General features: G+C 46.5%; 3 protein-coding genes across 6 annotated transcripts in view; 1 reads left to right on the forward strand and 2 right to left on the reverse strand.

Annotated features, from left to right (window-relative positions):
- The window catches only part of ap1s3a (adaptor related protein complex 1 subunit sigma 3a), a 95,285-nt gene that overhangs the window by 75,144 nt on the left and 1,483 nt on the right, over nt 1-18,658 (forward strand). The window contains exons 2-4 of one of the 2 annotated variants that reach the window (XM_052079120.1): nt 15,566-15,612; nt 17,793-17,971; nt 18,500-18,608. In XM_052079120.1, the coding sequence (XP_051935080.1) occupies nt 15,610-15,612; nt 17,793-17,971; nt 18,500-18,608 (291 nt within the window). In that variant the 5' untranslated portion in view covers nt 15,566-15,609. Of the gene's footprint in view, nt 1-15,376; nt 15,613-17,792; nt 17,972-18,499; nt 18,609-18,658 lie in introns of those variants that run through there. The other variant, XM_052079122.1, reaches the window with a different exon arrangement.
- psmd2 (proteasome 26S subunit ubiquitin receptor, non-ATPase 2) overlaps nt 1-18,658 on the reverse strand; it is a 266,709-nt gene that overhangs the window by 52,780 nt on the left and 195,271 nt on the right. The gene's annotated exons all lie outside the window — the stretch shown is intronic.
- On the reverse strand, nt 1,407-8,473 carry dhrs12la (dehydrogenase/reductase 12-like a). Of its 3 annotated transcripts, XM_052079068.1 has the most exons (10): nt 8,310-8,473; nt 6,799-6,932; nt 6,013-6,095; nt 5,826-5,921; nt 5,626-5,707; nt 5,488-5,549; nt 4,809-4,913; nt 4,498-4,588; nt 3,465-3,602; nt 1,407-1,560 (listed from the first exon to the last, which is right to left on the reverse strand). In XM_052079068.1, exons 1-10 carry the CDS (start codon nt 8,363-8,365, stop codon nt 1,445-1,447), a joined length of 963 nt encoding a protein of 320 aa, XP_051935028.1. In that variant the 5' UTR covers nt 8,366-8,473; the 3' UTR covers nt 1,407-1,444. The 3 variants fall into 3 exon arrangements, 1 of the variants encoding a protein (XP_051935028.1); XR_007964482.1 differs by lacking the exons at nt 1,407-1,560; nt 3,465-3,602 and adding an exon at nt 3,952-4,397 and having other exon boundaries at nt 4,434-4,588; XR_007964483.1 differs by lacking the exons at nt 1,407-1,560; nt 3,465-3,602 and adding an exon at nt 3,952-4,401 and having other exon boundaries at nt 4,434-4,588.

Raw genomic sequence — 18,658 nt, forward strand, 5'->3', positions numbered from 1 at the left:
TCTCAAAAATTATGCTATTGCAGCTTGCTTTTGCCACATTTTGGAAAGTAGGCAATGAAATGAAATTTCACATTCGATGGGTTGTCAGGCACTCCAAAGAGCCAACTATTTGAACACAGTCAATGAAAAAGTAGTCCTGTGAGTTGGCAAATGAGTTTTCCTTGTCCAATGAAAGGCGAACCTGACTACCAACCTATTCAGGTCTCATTATGGCGAAAGAGGAGGTGGAGGAGAACTGTGACTTTGAGAGCACATCTAGTACAGTATTTAAAAATAATAATGACATGTTTAAATAGCAACAAAATAGGTTTGCCTTCATTTCCACATGGCAGCAATTACTCTTGTCCTGTTTTTACTGCAAGGAAATGATGCTACTACAGTTTTAGAAATCTGCAAGCTTTTAAGGGTCAGTCAAATGAACAAACCTGCCTCCTGTAGAAGGCCAATGTCGTGCTTTGTTTAAAAATACGCATCTACGGGGTAACTGGCTATGCTGAGGAAGAGTCATAGTTTTTTCTCATGTGTTAATCATGCATATTGCATTCATAGCATCTCTGCTCATCAGTGGCGGCAATTCACATCCACACTAGTTATTTCCACTCATGACACCTAATGGAACACTTCATTTCTTGTTTAAGTCATCAAACAGCAGAGAAGATGTTACTAGATTTGCCAGATGAGTCACTTAGGATGATTACCCTACAAACCCAGTCAATGGCTTTCATGTGATTTCACTTTTTATGTTTGCATTCCACTTGGAAAAATAATTACAGTTTGCTTTATTGTTTGACTTGTATTTTAGGTGAGTAATTGTAAGAAATCAGTCTTTTCCCGCCCCACATTTTTATTATTTTATTTGAGAAGGCATTTACAAATATAAGTCACAACAGTCAATAGGCTTGATGCTGGCTAGACACTATTCATGAATACATATACTGACAAAACGCATGCGAAGTGCTTCTTTGTGTCGCAATTAAGCGCCAGAGAGAGAGAGAGCACTTGACTCCAGCTTGAATTCAAGCTGCTACACAGCAAGACGACATACAAGATGCACGTTTGTTAGTTACACATAACTACAGGCGCAAGAATGAGCTTGAAACCACAGCTGGGTCTGCGTGAATAAGTAGGGGCTGAGACTTTGGTCTGATCAGATTCCCATCTGATTGACAACTTTCGAAAAGTCACAGCAGAAAGAGTGAGGAAGCTCTTTGAATGCTCTCTCTAAGAATGCAAAGTTATTGAAAACATCAAGCGTCCATTTATCATTTAGTAACAGTATGACTCGACCACACAGAAGTAAAATCACATGATTTCTTGCATCATTAAAAAGCAATTCAGGTTTACTGTGGCTGACTAAGGCTATCGTAAAAGACATCTTCAAATAATATTATGATGAGTATTACTAGTGTTACTCGAGAGGGAGCACTGATACCCTCCTTCGGCTTTAATGTGGTTGGAACATCTTGGCCAAGTCATCCAGTGCGGATATGAGTTTCTGCTCCTCCAGGGGAGAACTGTGGGTCCAAGCCAGTGGCAGGTGGGTGCCCACCATCCTACGGTCTGTCGGAACACACAAAATTTTTTATTAGAACATAAAAAAATATGCAGATATTTCTCTCCAAGAGTGTGGGGGAGGGGGGAGGCTTCATTTAACTCAACTGCAGAACTTGAAATTTACTTCAACAATTTGTTCAAGCAGCCTGACATCCAGTGATTGGTCGGACTTGATGATGCAACTCATGACAGTTGTAGCAGAAGGATTTCTGGAGCGTGTAAAATCATTTTGTCTGGCAAATTACACACCAAAAAATAAATGCATCCCAGCTAATCGGGAGATGCTACCCAAAACACACTGCCCCAACACAACGGAGGACTTGTGGAAGTGGAAGGTCTTGGACTGGCCTAGCCAATCACCTTAACTCAATAGAGCAGGGGTCTCAAACTCTGCTTCTTGAGGGCCACTTCCCTGCCTGTTTTAGATGTTTCCCTCCTCCAACACACCCAACTCAAAAGATCAAGATCGTGATCAGGCTCTTGCATAGCTTGTTGATGAGCTGATCATTTGAATTGGGTGTGTTGGAGGAGGGAAACATGTAAAACAGGCAATCAAGTGGTCCTCAAGGAGTTTGAGACCACTGCAATAGAGCCTGCATTTTACCTCCTGAAGAGGAAGGAGAGAGAAGGGGGGAAAAAACCCCCAGGAGCAAACAAGTACGTATTGGTCAAGGTCTGGAAATGCATTTCAAACACAAAAGCAAGATTCTCCTTGAGTCAAAGTCTAATTTTAATGGTACTCGCTTCAAGTTCATTTCATAATGTTCTACAAAGTTGTTTAACACATCGAGATGTAAATACCATGAAGTAAAAGCTGGAATTCTGAACATTCTATTGATCTTCAACTAAAATGTCTTCAGTAACTTGTACTACAAAAACAAAGGAATTGACCTTACAAATTGACATTTTCACCTCTGATCCACTGGTGAAAGGACACTTTGATCCTCTCCTCTTTCATCTATAACTCCTTCAGACAACAAAGTGTATGCAGAAAATTGGTGAAGATTGCACGACTGTCTGTGTCTTATGTGTTGTGTTGTGTTTTTTTTGTTATTTTGACTTCAAAATGGCGCCGCGAGAGTGGCTGCCTTTCCAGCAGCTCCTATATTTTGTTGTTCTACTTCTTCCTTTCATAACTTTGCTGCTGTGAATTGGGAATTTCTCCATTGCGAGACTAATAAAGGGTTTCTCTTCTCATCTTATCTTATCTTATCTTATCTTATCTTATCTTATCTTATCTTATCTTACTCTTACTCTCCAATACTTTTAGAGGTAACTATATACTGTAGTTTGTCTATATACATACATATTTATATATCAAAATATAAGAAGCTCCAATACGAATGCCACATCACTAATACATCACTCTGTGAGTGTGCGTGTGTGTGTGCGCGTGTATGTCTGGCCAGTGTCCACTGCAGCTGGCATGAGGAGCTTTTGGTTGGTGCCAGACACTGCCAGAGTACAGTGGCTCTATGAGCGCTCTCACTCACGCACACGGACAAAAACGAACAACAACAAAATGTTTTTATATGGTGTAGTTATTGTACTTCGAGACAAACTGAGTCACATATGTTTGTCATAAGGGGTATGGTAGTTAAAAACATACCCAGTTAGTCTTTGGATGAGTGTCTGGACATGGACATTTTGGCTTACTGTAACTGCTTGCAAGTGTTCTCCTTTAGTATTAGTGCATCAATTTTTTCCATTTTGTAGTGATTATTGCTCCCTGGCCTAGCAGAATCGTGTACGGAAGTCAAATTTTGGCTAGCAGTCCAAAATAACAAGCAACCAAATGACAGCTGGTAACTCGAAAAACTCAGTCGAGGGACACATGGCTGACTATAGTACCAAACTTGTCAAAAACACAAATCTCGTATAAGTATGTAGAAAAGAGTTTTGCCATTTACCCTGATAGAAGCGTCCACTGGGTTTGGCAGCGGCAGCCTCAGACACAGCCAGCCACACCACAGTGTCCGCGCCCTGCTCTGGGGTCCGCAGGCTGTCCTTCATAGAGCGATGGAAATCAGGCATAGCGTTTGCCACCGCTGATCCACATCCAGTATATAGGGGGGGGGGGGGGGGGAAAGAAGGTCAAGTTTTTTTTCAGTCACTGGTATGTGCTGACTCCATCTCAACATCAGAATTTAATGTTATCCGGTACATTCTGACAGCCAGGTCTCATTTACAAGAGGGAGTGCACACTTGTGCAGCCACATTACCTCTGATTGATTTTGACGAACAGTTTTCCATATTTTTTAACTGAGTCACACATGTGATAGGTCACATTAATCCTTTCATGCACCCTGTAACCTGAAAACATGATAAGCTGTCCACCGTGGTAACTGCTGTCCCTGAAATGGTTAATGTTGGGAGTATTTTTTTTGGGGGGGGGGGGGGTAATGGTTTAACTTGGTGTCATTTTCATGGAGACAGTACAAATGAATAAATATCCATCCATCTTCGGACCCGATTTATCCTCACAAGGGTCGTGCGAGGGGGGGGGGGGGGCAGCTGGAGCATATCCCAGCTGTCTCCGGGCAGTAGGCTTTCGGCGCTCACACTCACACCTAGGGACAATTTTGAGTGTTCAATCAGCCTGTCATGCATGGTTTTTGGAAATGTGGGAGGAAACCGGAATACCCGGAGAAAACCCATGCTGGCACGGGAAGAACATTCAAACGCCACACAGGGAGGCCGGAGCTGGAGCCGACGTGCTAACCACTGGACTACCGGGCCGCCAATAACTAACTAACTAACTAACTAACTAACTAACTAACTAACTAACTCACTCACTCACTCACTCACTCACTCACTCACTCACTCACTCACTCACTCACTCACTCACTCACTCACTCACTCACTAAACAAATAAATACATAAACAGCATTTGAACACAGGTGTGCACTTTTTCCATTGTAGCATTGAGCCGTTAACGTGTACCAGGAGTGTTCACCCAGCCGGGATGCATGACAGAAAAGTGGATGCTAGGGTGGATCTTGGCAAGCTGCTCCGTCATTACCACCTGCTGCCTCTGCAAGACACACAAGCACGCAGTGTATACATGTGTCTTCAAGAAGTACCACGGGTTTGCCACTATGGTTGTAGTTTTCATATTTTTACAACTGTTCTGCATTCTCAGGATTGCTGTTTCTAGGGGGTTTTTTTTGGTCTCTCTCACAAGACTCATTGATGTAACTAAAATATTTGACATTCCGAGTTTAAATTGGCAGGTCTACCGACACTGATCATACCTTGTGTTGGGCATAGACCATGGTGCCATCGTAGCGCCCTCTCTCGGACTGCAGGTTCCCTATCCTGAGCTTCTGCACCAACATCCCACCTGATGAAACAGTGATCTGCACAGGGAGAAATGAAGCCATCATGAAGGTGGACTTGATCAGAGATCTTCAAAGAGGTTGTTGGCAATGTGTTAAAGTTGGAAGAGACAGAAGTTGAACGTTTTGGCCTCAATTGCAACGGCATTAAAGCTAAAGCCGAATTAGGATATTGTACATCCCAAAAAAATGAAGCGATGAAAAGATTTTGAGGACAGTGCAGGCACGCCCAAGCCTCAAGAAATTGACATACGCAGGGTGACCTTTCCGGGCTCTTGTTTTAGCGTCTACACATCGATGCAACTTATTGTACTTAAAAAAAAAAAAAATCATATTTATAGGACCATTTACATTTCAGAGTAAATAAAAATGCCAGTTCTATGTTCTATATTTATTTCCCTTCAGTTAACGGAAGTCTTCCTTTTCAAATTGGCACATCTCACCTGTTCTCTGTAAACCAACTGGGCAGATTAAAAGCAAAAGTTTGTGTGTGTGTGTGTGAGTGTGTGTGTGTGTGTGTGTGTGTGTGTGTGTGTGTGTGTGTGTGTGTGTGTGTGTGTGTGTGTGTGTGTGTGTGTGTGTGTGTGAGACTCACCACTCTGGGATCCGCACTCTTCTCCAGCAAGGGAATAAGACTCTTGGTGAGAATGTAAACGCCTGCAAGAGATCCAAAGATGAAGCGTTCCACTGCACCGACAGCAGGGCTTCCTTCCAAGTTTACAATGCGACTCACCGAGGACATTGGTGGCAAAGCCCTTCTCGAGACCTTCCGCGTTCACCTCCCGCTGACTCATGATGGAGCCTGCGTTATTAATCTACACATACATCACAATCAAGGGCTAGTACTTCGCTCATGTGATATTAAGATGAAATTATGATCGGTTTGGAAAGCTAGTGAACATATTTGTCATCATTATGATCATGTTTTCTCACCAGAACATTTAGAGCCTTGTACTTTCTCTTGAAGGCCTCGGCAAACTCCCAGACCTTCTTGGTCTCGGATAAATCCAGAATGTGCACATAGATCTCCTGTGGGGATATTTTGATTCTACGTGAAACTTTTCTGTGTTATTATTTTGGCAAATATTTGTTGAGATACACTAGTGCTCCTGGATTGTACTTTATTTCCTGTCTCCTTGAAAAGTTCAGCCCTCGCCTCCTCAGCCTTGTCCTTGTTCCTGCACACCATGTGGATGGTTCCACCTGTGAGGTTTTGATTGCACAACAGCATCTCTTAATAAACAACATTAAAAGTTACATCACATGCAAAAATTTTTTCCCAAGTTGCACCTATAGTTGTGTGTTGTGGATGTTTCAATGTTTATATATGTCAGCAGTTTTAATATAATCGGTCCATTTTTTTTCTGATCCACTTTTCTTCACAAGGGTCCTGGGGCGTGCTGGAGCCCATCCCAGCTGTCTTGGGGCAGTAGGTCGGCGGGCAACATGAAGTGGTTGCCAATCGCAGGGCATACGGAGACTAACAACCCTCCGAACTCACACTCACGGGCATTTTAGAGTGTTCCTTGAACCTGCCACGAATGTTTTAGCCCACTCCTCAAAGACAGCTGGGATAGGCTCCAGCATGCCCCGCGACCCTTGTCTGTGTGTGTGTGTGTGTGTGTGTGTGTGTGTGTGCACGTAAAAATAATCTGCATTATTTTTCACCTTCCCAGAATATGTAAAACTTAATTCCTAATTATGATTTTTTTTAGTAGTCTTATTAAGAAATTGAGATTACCTAGCTATTTCTTTGAGCGAGTCTTTACCCAAAATATAATATTTAAAGTTACTCAATGAAAGTGTATGCAAATTGTTACACTACATTTATTGGGAAAATTTGATAGGTTGTTTTTTTTTTTTTAATCGGGAAAAAAATCTAACAAATGCTGGTAGCGCCTGGTACCTCTCCTGGCAATAGCCATTGCTGTGGCTTTCCCGATGCCACTGTTGGCTCCAGTGATCACGAAGGAGCGTCCTGCCAAAGACACCTCCAGGTCCTTCTCCACAAAGTGCTTAGAAGCAGACAAGAAGGCATTCCTGTGGAGAGTATACAAGGACATTTCTGCATGAAAGGCCATTCCACAAGTACATCAGGACTCTAAATCCTGAACCACAGAACTCAACTGGTGTAATAGTTACATTCAAATCAGCTTGCACTGCTGCGTTGAAACTCAGTTGACCTCTTGTGACAGTGAGAGAGAGTAAGTGTGTTCAGGTGAAAGGGGTCAGTGGGCAGACTTGGCACTAGGGTTGTACTCACAGTTTTACTGTCCACACGAGTGAGAGATTGTGCCTGGCAGCGGATGTGACAAGAAGAGTTGGAGAGTGACTGACAACAGGATCAGAGTATGTGAATGAAAGCGTGTGTGTGTGTATGTGTGTGTGTGTGTGTTTGTGCGTGTGTGTGTGTGTGTGTGTGTGTGTGTGTGCGTGTGTGTGTGTGTGTGTGTGTGTGTGTGTGCGTGTGTGTGTGTGTGGTAACCATTGTCTTGGAAGCTAGCTATTGTTGAGGAAGGTCGCACAAGGCCAAGTGAGACCGAAGCTAAATACGCGCTCTGTTCAGTGGTGTCATGCAGAGAGCTATTAGTGCAGGGACAGAGCGGGTCGCTCAGTTGGAGAAGCAACAACACAGAACAAAGGGGAGAAGGGAAACAATCACAAAAGCACCTTTTCAGAAAACTCGGCTCACTGTATACTAATGAGCTTGGCCTCCGATAGGCTGTAATTAATCAAATGGACGTACGCATCGCAACATGGAACGATTTCTTAATATTATGTAAATGAAATGTTTGACTTTGTAATGGCCGGCTTATAAGATATATTGTGTACAGTTAAAAAAATCGATTTACAGTCAGTGTCAATTTCTGTCACTCGATCTGCAATTTATGGAAAGTTCCATTTTCATGTGAAAAGATTAATTTACAAGATGCGAAATAAGTAATTACCTGAATGAAATCTAATCTTTTGATTGAATTTAGATGCAACATAACCCAATACAAAGTGTCCCAGCTTAGCTCTTTTTTGTCAAAATGTTGGACTTTAAATTACACGTGACCACCCGTTATCACAAAATGCATCTATAATCATAATAGTCAAATAAAAGATGGAACGATTTCGCAATTTTCTGACATTTTCTGACATTTTCTTTCGTCAAATCGTGGACATAAAGCATACTTGACAGGTGGATGGATAGACAGGCAGACAGACAGAGAGAAAGAAATTAAGTTGTCACAGCAGCAATATTCACACATATAAACTAGCATTATTACTGTGCTGTGCACCCATGTAGAAGCAAATTACAAACAAAACAAAACAAAACAAAAAAAAATCAAAGGCCATGATTCAGAGGGCCGGGACTCAATGAAATAATCTGGTGGGGAAAAGAGAAAGAAAAGATGAGAGCATTAATCATACCTGGTGAACTCTGTCATCCCCTTGAGGAACCAGGCCAAGTTGCGGTACAGAGACATGGTGGCGCTCTGGGTCTGGAAGCATCAGGACGTTCTTTCCTCTTCGCTCCTCTTTTGAGCTGCGCTCGGACACCACGTGAAGCAGAACAGCCTGCTGGGCCCACAACACCTGCGGCCCACTAGTGGCAGCCAAAGGGACTGCAATACATTCGCTAGCCATCTCCAGTGAGGATTTCGGCAGAGATGGTAAACGTAATCAAACTATGTAGGGGAGTAGATGTACAAAAGTGATTATTCGAGTTATGCACTTCAGAAAATGTTTGACGTTGAAATGGACTTCAGTTAAATATTGCAAATGAATTTTGAGTGTCAATTCGCTAGACACAATGAAAAACAATTACTGCGCACGCACAAGAGTTTCCCTCTTTCATTCACTTGCATTGTGCTCGGACTGAGAGGAAAAAAAATCACGTCACATTTTTCTTGCTTAAGAGCCTGCTACCATTAGCTCGACCTTTATGCCATCAAAACTTGTACCATAGATTTGTAAACGTAAACTGTGTTACAAATACTGCTTAGTTATCTTCAAAACATTCATTGTATTAATTACTGTCACGTCGCGTGTCCGCCAGCAGGTGGCGGGTTTTCTCCCCCGCCATTTGTGCACCTGTCCGTAATTTCGGGCTGATTACCCTCCTATATTAATGAGACTCCGGCAGTTCTCCCACTGCCGGAGAATTCCTCACCGTGCCATTGATCTCTCGTGCTAATTCCTCTATTTGTAGATTACTCGTTGCCTTCTTGCCTTGCGGCCTTGACTCTTGCCATTCGCGTTAGTCACTAAATTGAATACTTAGATATTGCCTAATCAGTAGCTCCTCGCACTTTGTTTTTCAGCGAGCGTTTTCAGTTGTTTCCTTATTTCTTCCCTGGTCCTTATTTGACCAGCGTTTTGTGTTTCCGTTTTTTCCCTGTCGGGCTCTTTCTGTTTTTGTCATTAAAGACACTCTTTGCTTTGAGAAAATTCTTTCGTTGTCTGTTTTCCGGGGATCCAATCCTTTATTTTTTCGTTCTGCACGGAGCGATCATTATCGCTTCGGGCAGATCGTGACAGAATTCTCCGGCCACCATGGATCCCGCAGACATCGAAAAAATTTTTTCCGCTCTTTCCCGACAAGAGCAACAGATGAGTCAGCAGGGCCAAGCCATTAGGGAACTCCGTGGCGCGGTCTCCATGCTGGCTCATCGGTCCGATGATTTAGAACCTCGGTTGGTCCGGGTGGAAGAGCGGAGACCATCTCCCCCCGGGGTTCATTCTATTATTCCCGAAGCGCCCTCCTCATATCCCGTTATGACGAGGGAGCCATCGCTTCCACACCCCCCTCGCTACGGGGGCGAGCACGGGCAGTGTGGACACTTCCTCCACCTGTGCTCTCTCATATTCGACCTACAGCCTTCTGCCTATGCTAATGACGCCGCCAAGGTGGCTTATGTCATGAGTCTGTTAACAGGTCCGGCGGCATCGTGGGCGATTGCGACCAGTGACGCCAAGCCGAATCTCCGTACCTCGTTCCCCGACTTCGTGGCTGCGTTCCGCCGGGTGTTCCATCATCCCGTGCGAGGCAGAGAGGCAGAGGGCCGGCTACTCGCCCTCCGCCAGGGAGAGCGATCGGTAGCGGATTACTCCATCGAGTTCCGGATCCTGGCCGCCCAGAGTGGATACGATGATCGGGCGCTGTGTGGCCTGTTTCGCCGCGGGCTAAACCCTCAACTCAAGGACGAGCTGGCGACCCGCGACCACAGCACCAACCTGGAGGAATTAATCGACCTCTCCCTCCTCATGGACAATCGCCTGAGGGAGCGAAGCCGGGAGCGTGGAGGTGATCGGTCCCAGTTCCGACGAACACCCACGGAGGAACAGGTGCAGCTGGGAGGCAGGGACGCTGGTGCGGAGGAAAGAAAGCGTCGTTTCAGCGACCGAGCGACGACTGACGGCGTTCCACCATCTCCTCACGCCGCAACCAGCCATCCGGGGTCGTCACCCCCTGCCCACCAGGAGTACTGTGAGTCACGACCGCGCGCGCCCCCCTTCGAGTCTAGGCGAGTCGACTCGCGGCCTGGACACCCCAACAGACTCGAACTCGAGGGGGAGATATTAACGGGGTCCCGGTCGTGGCGGGTTCGGGCTCTGGTTGACTCGGGGGCTGATGACTGTATAATGGACACCGATCTCGCATCCGAGCTGGGTTGTTCCGTGGAGAGGTTGATAGATAGGAAGCGGGTTTGTGATCTTGATGGGCGCCTCCTGGCGGTAGTTACGCATAGGACGGAGCCGTTGAAACTTCTACTGTCCGGCAACCATGTCGAACATCGCCGTTTTTACCTAATGCCGTCTCGCAATGCCCCGATCGTTCTCGGGTTACCCTGGCTGAAGACACACAATCCCGTGATTTCCTGGGCGCGCCCAGCGATAGACAGCTGGAGCCCATATTGTTACCAGCACTGTCTTCAATCGGCCGTCGGGAAGCATGAACGTGTCACGCCCCCCGAGGAGATCTGCCTTGACGGAGTGCCGGATTGCTATCGGGATCTAAAGGAGGTGTTCAGCGAGGATCGTGCCCACTCTTTGCCTCCACACCGCCCCTACGATTGTGCTATAGACCTGCAGGCGGGCGCCCCGTTGCCGACCTCGCGGCTGTATCAGGTGTCCCAACCCGAGCGCGAGGCATTGACGGAGTACATCAACAGCTCGCTCGCCGCAGGTCTTATTAGACCATCGCGTTCACCGTTAGGGGCGGGTTTTTTCTTCGTAGGGAAGAAGGACAAGACCCTGCGACCCTGCGTAGACTATCGGGGATTAAACGAGATAACAATTAAGAATAGATACCCGCTACCCTTGCTGGACTCCGCCTTCGCCCCATTGCAGTCAGCCACCATTTTCTCCAAATTAGACTTGCGCAGCGCTTACCACTTGGTTCGCATCCGGGAGGGTGACGAGTGGAAGACGGCTTTTAAGACCCCTCTGGGTCATTTTGAATACCTGGTTATGCCTTTTGGGCTCACCAACGCCCCTGCCGTTTTTCAAAATCTAATTAATGATGTGCTAAGGGACATGATAAACATCTTTTGTTTCGTTTACCTTGACGATATTTTAATTTTTTCCCAGTCACTACACGAGCACCAGCAACACGTTAGGCTGGTGCTACAACGTCTACTGGAGAACCGGCTCTTCGTCAAGGCAGAAAAGTGTGAATTCCATGTCCCCGTCATCTCCTTCCTAGGGTTCATTATTGAACAGGGCAGGTTAAGGGCGGACCCCATTAAGACGCGTGCAGTCACTAACTGGCCGGTTCCGTCCAATCGCAAGGAACTGCAGCGCTTTCTGGGGTTCGCCAACTTCTACCGACGCTTCATCCGCGGTTATAGTCAGAAGGCGCTCCCCTTAACCCGCCTTACGTCCATCAAAACCCCATTTAAGTGGGATTCGACCGCGGATGCGGCGTTCGCAGACCTGAAGGCGGCGTTCACCAGTCCCCCCGTACTACAGCACCCTGATCCTGATCTCCCCTTTATCGTGGAGGTGGACGCCTCGGATTCGGGGGTGGGGGCTGTGCTGTCCCAGCGCTCTCCGGTCGACCAGAAGTTGCACCCCTGCGCCTTCTTCTCCCGTCGACTCAGTGCCGCTGAGTCCAATTACGACGTGGGCAACCGTGAACTGTTGGCAGTTGTGACCGCCTTGCAGGAGTGGCGGCACTGGCTCGAGGGGGCAAAGGAACCCTTTACGGTCTACACGGATCATAAGAACCTCGCCTACCTCCGCTCCGCCAAAAGACTGAACGCCCGTCAGGCCCGGTGGGCCCTCTTCCTTACCAGGTTCGACTTCATCCTCACCTACTCTCCCGGGTCTAAGAACACCAAGCCCGACGCCCTCTCCCGTCTCCACGAGCCTGCGGGGAGGGATCGATCCCCGGAGACCATCCTCCCGGCCCGGTGCGTCGTGGGGGCCGTCCAGTGGGAGGTTGAGCAGCGGATCCAGGCAGCCCTGGAGGGGGTTCAGGTGCCGACGGAGTGCCCAGCAGGGAGGCTATTCGTACCTCCTCCCTTACGATCTGAAGTTCTGCAGTGGGGACATGGGTCCAAGGTGGCGTGTCATCCCGGGGTGAACCGGACTGTGCAACTCGTCGCCCAGCGTTTCTGGTGGCCGGAGCTCCGCAACGACGTGACGGAGTTCGTCAAGGCCTGCACCTCCTGCGCCTGCGGCAAGTCGTCCCATCAGCCGCCGGCGGGACTGCTCCAGCCGTTGCCCATTCCTCCTCGCCCGTGGTCCCACATCGCCCTGGACTTCGTCACGGGTCTCCCGCCTTCCCGGGGTCGAACTGTCGTACTCACGATCGTGGACCGCTTCTCCAAGGCGGCTCATTTTGTTCCTTTGTCCAGGTTGCCGTCGGCGCTGGAGACCGCCAACCTCCTTGTCGAACACGTCTTCCGTCTCCACGGCATTCCACTGAACATTGTCTCGGACCGGGGGCCCCAGTTCGTATCCCGCGTCTGGAAGCAGTTCTGCCGGTCCCTCGGGGCCACGGCCAGTCTGACCTCGGGGTACCACCCCCAGTCCAATGGACAAGCCGAGCGTGCCAACCAGGATCTGGGGGCGGCCCTCCGCTGTGTGTGCCTTCACCGTCCCTCATCCTGGGTCGACCACTTACCCTGGGTGGAGTACGCGCACAACACCCTCGTCTCTTCTGCCACTGGTAGGTCCCCCTTCATGGCCGCCTACGGGTACCAGCCGCCGCTGTTCCCGTCCCAGGAGGGGCAGGTGGAGGTCCCCTCTGTGCAGCACCACCTCAAGCGGGCCCATCGCGTGTGGAAGGAGGCCCGGGCTGCGTTGTCCCGCACGGCGGCCAGGAACCAGCGGATCGCGGATCGTCGCCGGCGCCCGGCTCCTTCATACGTGGTAGGACAGAAGGTGTGGTTGGCGACTAGGGATCTTCGGCTGGCCGGCACGTCTGCGAAACTGGGACCCCGATTTACTGGACCGTTCGAGGTCGAGGCCGTCATCAGTCCATCTGCAGTCAGGCTCCGGCTGCCACCCACCATGAAGGTTCACCCCGTCTTCCACGTCTCCCTACTCAAACCCGTGTCCTCCAGTGACTTGGCTCCTCCTCCCACGCCGCCGCCCCCTCCGCGGGTCGTCGACGGTGACCCGGTGTACACGGTTCGTGCCATCCTGGACTCCCGGCGCAGGGGAAAGGGGTTCCAGTATCTGGTCGACTGGGAGGGCTACGGGCCTGAGGAGCGGCAGTGGGTGCCCCGCTCCTGGATCCTTGATCCGTCCCTTTTGCGCGACTTCCACGCTGCACATCCATCCAAGCCGGGTAGTCCGCCGGGAGGCGTCCATTGAGGGGGGGGTACTGTCACGTCGCGTGTCCGCCAGCAGGTGGCGGGTTTTCTCCCCCGCCATTTGTGCACCTGTCCGTAATTTCGGGCTGATTACCCTCCTATATTAATGAGACTCCGGCAGTTCTCCCACTGCCGGAGAATTCCTCACCGTGCCATTGATCTCTCGTGCTAATTCCTCTATTTGTAGATTACTCGTTGCCTTCTTGCCTTGCGGCCTTGACTCTTGCCATTCGCGTTAGTCACTAAATTGAATACTTAGATATTGCCTAATCAGTAGCTCCTCGCACTTTGTTTTTCAGCGAGCGTTTTCAGTTGTTTCCTTATTTCTTCCCTGGTCCTTATTTGACCAGCGTTTTGTGTTTCCGTTTTTTCCCTGTCGGGCTCTTTCTGTTTTTGTCATTAAAGACACTCTTTGCTTTGAGAAAATTCTTTCGTTGTCTGTTTTCCGGGGATCCAATCCTTTATTTTTTCGTTCTGCACGGAGCGATCATTATCGCTTCGGGCAGATCGTGACAATTACAAGGAAAAACTACATGTGTTCGTATGACTACCTAGTTTTGTTTGATTCGTGAAATGGAGTCAGATGCTCACCCAGCGGGCACTTTGATTAGATTTCAATTTGATGTTGAAGATTGATCAACATTTTGACTACCATGATAAATAGCCTCCAGAAGCTTTGACCTCTTTGTGGTTGGCAAAAAGGATCAAATTACTGCATCATCCATTGTTAATCAACATATTTGACATCAAAACAATGTTGCTGCACAAAACTTGACATCAAATTGACATTGACTTGATGCTTGGAAATAAGGCATTGAATTGATGTCTTCCCAATAACGCTGCTCAAGTTGAAGCATTCGGCTATTGGTGTGATTAAAAAAAATAATGTTCTTGCATTAGGGATTGTTGGGGGAGAGTCGGCCTTTCTATTCCTCTGCGTGTTCATTAATTTCGGATAATGAAGATATTGGTTTTCCAAATACAGGCTGGAGACAATGAACAGTACCTTCGAAGATTTTATTTTTCAGTTTACGAATCGATTCGGGCTCCTGAGAGTTTCAGATTTCACCAGGAAGCCCAGAAAAAATACAGGCATGAGAATATATAGAGACAATATGATAATGAGAGGCGGGGAGTTACGCCTCCATCCAAATCCCGGAAACAAAGAATAGTCGATGCAATTCGTTGGCAAAGTCCAGAACTCTCCCGCTGTGCGTAAATCTTGTGATAAGCGTCCCTCTCTGGGGGAACTTGACGGCCTTCAGGGACTCTCCCAAGGTGGGGGTCTAGGGGCACTGAAGGTGATTGTAATCACAGTAAGCAGGTAATACCTTCAACAGCATTCTACATTCTTTGTTTCAAGTGTTTGAACATAACCAGCAACAGAGAGGGGCTAAAAAAAAATCACAGAAAGGCATAAATTCCTGAACAGGATGCAGACAAAAAGCCTTCGCGCTATAATATATATAATATAATGACGTAGATAATCACATCTGTAAAATCATTATATGACACACATCAAATTGATGTCGAAGGATTGATGTCATGTTGATTTACATTGTTGACCAAATTATGATGACAATTTGATCTCAGTGTGTAATGTCAAATTGACGTTGAACTGACATCAGATGCCTCCTGGGCAGTCATATTAGTTATGAAAGTCCAAAACACCCCCTTCTGCCCTCTCTCTCTCTCTCAATCACCTGACTCACTCACCCACGTCAATGTGTTTGTGTGTGTGTGTGTGTGTGTGTGTGTGTGTGTGTGTGCATGTGCGTGCGTGTGTGTAGGTGTGGTGAAGGTGTGATGCACAATGTGAGAAACAGGAGCGTAGCAGGAGCACTTTAGTCGTCCGTATAGTCCTGTAGGGTTTGCAAGTCCCATGATTCTGAGAGAGATTCAAAATGGTGAGTGTTGGCTGCTTGGATTGTTCTGTGCGCAACAATACAATTACTTAGTTTTTCTTTTAAATCTAAGGTGGTTTTACTTGTCTGAATTTAGCAGCTAAATTCTCTTTCAATGGTGTTGTACACTGACAATAAAGATTCTGATTCTAAAAAAAATGCTTCAAATAAGTCTCCTAAGCAAAACGGTTGGCGACTGGCAACAAAATGGTTAATACCCTCCTTTCTGCATATTTATCTTGTGTTAAGTATTTGCAGATGCACCTCAGGGCAAAGTGCCCTCTCTAATCAGCCACCACCTTTATTGTTGTTCTTGCAAAATAGTGGTGTTGGCCATTTTGTAGATCAGAGGTCACCAACGGTGGTTTACAATGAACAGCTTTGTTCAAGAGGATGTCTTTTGGTGTTTTTAGAATCATTAGATTTGATGACATTATACGAATTAGGTGAGTGAATAAAATTGTTGGTCGGCAACTGTTGATGAAAGAAAAATAAAGTAAAAAAATAGCCATTCTTGGCTTCGTCACGGCATTGAATCGAGCAGCTCTGCTCATCTTGAGAAAACATTTGCCTGTCATTGAAGAAGGCTTCATCAGTTCACGCAGCGATGTCATACTGTCACGTTTGCGAAGTGGTGGTGGACCCCAAAAAGCGGGCAAGAGGGAGGAGCAGGGTGTGCTTGAATAAGTGTATTAATAAAACACAGAAAACCACATCCAAAACATAGTCCTAATAACGAAATGAATCCAAAGAAAGTAGCAAACAAAACCCATGACTTAAGCAAAACACTATCAATAACAGAAAACCTGACCAAAAACATGACAAACATGGACATTAGCCAACAGCAACAAACAATGACCCTACAATAAGTAGTCGCCGGGAGTCCTTTTATAGCCACTAATTACCTAACGACCAACAGGTGTGCAGCTGCAGGGGAAAGCCCCACAGTGCCACCTGTTGGTCACCAACCGAAACATGACACATAGCAACAAACATTTATTTTCAAATCTTATTGATCCTATGATTGATATTATTTGTTACTTTTATGTATTAGTTATACATCAGATATTATATTCTTTTCTTGGGATAGCATCATTTTTGACCAGCCCTGTATCATGAGTATATTTTGAAAAATAATTCTCTTGAACCACAATTCAAAAGCAATGTCTGATTTTCAGTGGTTAATTTTCATTTATTATTCCAATTTTCCCCCCGTCATTATTTTTCTTTTATTAACAGAAGGGTGCCAACAATTGTGTCCACATGTGTAAGAAAATTATTATTCATGTCAAATAAAATACAAATACAGACAACTGTGGTAGCGTTCCCAATTTAAAAAGGTGACGATCACAAACTGTGGCTCAGAGGGGATCGAGCCTTTTCTGTTGCTGGTCCCTCTCTCTGGAATGACCTCCCACTGAACATTCGGCAAGCCTCCTCGCTGCCCATCTTTAAAGCCCTCCTCAAAACTCACTTGTATTCTTTGGCGTTCGACTCAGCATGACTTAGATTTGTTCTTGATTTTACTGCTTGGTGCTTTCTACCGCCTTTATTACCATTTCGTCTTACTGTTTATTCATTCATTCATTCATTCATTCATTCATCTTCCTAACCGCTTGATCCTCACTAGGGTCGCGGGGGGTGCTGGAGCCTATCCCAGCTGTCTCTGGGCAGTAGGCGGGGGACACCCTGAATCGGTTGCCAGCCAATCGCAGGGCACACAGAGACGAACAACCATTCGCACTCACACTCACACCTAGGGACAATTCAGAGTGTTCAATCAGCCTGCCATGCATATTTTTGGAATGTGGGAGGAAACCGGAGCACCCGGAGAAAACCCACGCAGGCCCGGGGAGAACATGCAAAGTCCACACAGGGAGGCCGGAGCTGGAATCGAACCCGGTACCTCTGCACTGTGAATCCGACGTGCTAACCATTGGATACCGGGCCGCCCTTACTGTTTATTGTGTATGTCAAATCGCTCCATGTACAGCACTTTGTATGTAGCGATGGCTGTTTGAAAGTGCTCTATAAATACTGTTGACTTGACTTGACTTGACAATTTGTGACTCGTGGGCTTTATCTGAATCACAACATATAACTGTTTAAACTCAGCAGCATTTTAATTATACACTCTGATGGTCTGTGTTATAATGTTTTGCTTCCTTTTATGGACTCTGCAGATTCGCTTCTTGTTGCTGTTCAGCAAGCAGGGAAAGCTACGTCTGCAAAAGTGGTTCATGCCATTAACAGATCGGGAGAAGAGGAAGGTGATCCGGGACATGATGATGATTGTTTTGGCCCGTCCGTCGCGCTCGTGCAACTTCCTGCAATGGAGAGACCTCAAGATTGTGTATAAGAGGTTCATGTGCATGAAATTTAAAAACTGTTCATTTCACCTTGCATTTTCCATTTTTAGATACATCTAATTGGTAAGGTCGGGTACACGCAGACTATGGTGCTTTGCGATCAAATTTTAATTCTTCCCATGACCATGTTAGAAATTCAAAATACTCATACAGTATGACAAATCGTCTTATCCTGCTGAAAAGAATGGAAACACTGTTGCTCCGTTCCAGCCTTCTCAAAAAAACCCCCAACAGATTAAAAAAATAAAACTGGCGCTCTTTAATGTTGGACTTTGTGAAAACATACACGATTTGCATAATTAAATGGGATGTAGGTAATTCAACTGTTTTTGCCACATTTTTTTTACATTATTTAAATGGACAATGGGCTACTTCTTTTGATGTGCGCTACTTGGCTATCTGGAGGAAGTGAGGAGGTCAGGTAAGGTTAGTTTTTCAAATCATATGTCAAGGTTAGCATATGAAAATGTGTGCTTTCTACAGTATTTGTAATAGTTTCACAGTGATATGCTTTACCGCAGGTACGCTAGCCTATATTTCTGTACTGGACTGGAAGGGCAAGATAATGAGCTTCTGAGCCTCGAGGTACTGCACAGATATGTCGAACTGCTGGATAAATACTTTGGCAACGTAAGTAGAGATGAAGCGTGTTGTTTTAGCCAAACAAGATGTGCTCCATG

Source organism: Hippocampus zosterae, chromosome 10 (assembly GCF_025434085.1).
Source record: "Hippocampus zosterae strain Florida chromosome 10, ASM2543408v3, whole genome shotgun sequence".
NCBI lineage: Eukaryota > Metazoa > Chordata > Actinopteri > Syngnathiformes > Syngnathidae > Hippocampus > Hippocampus zosterae.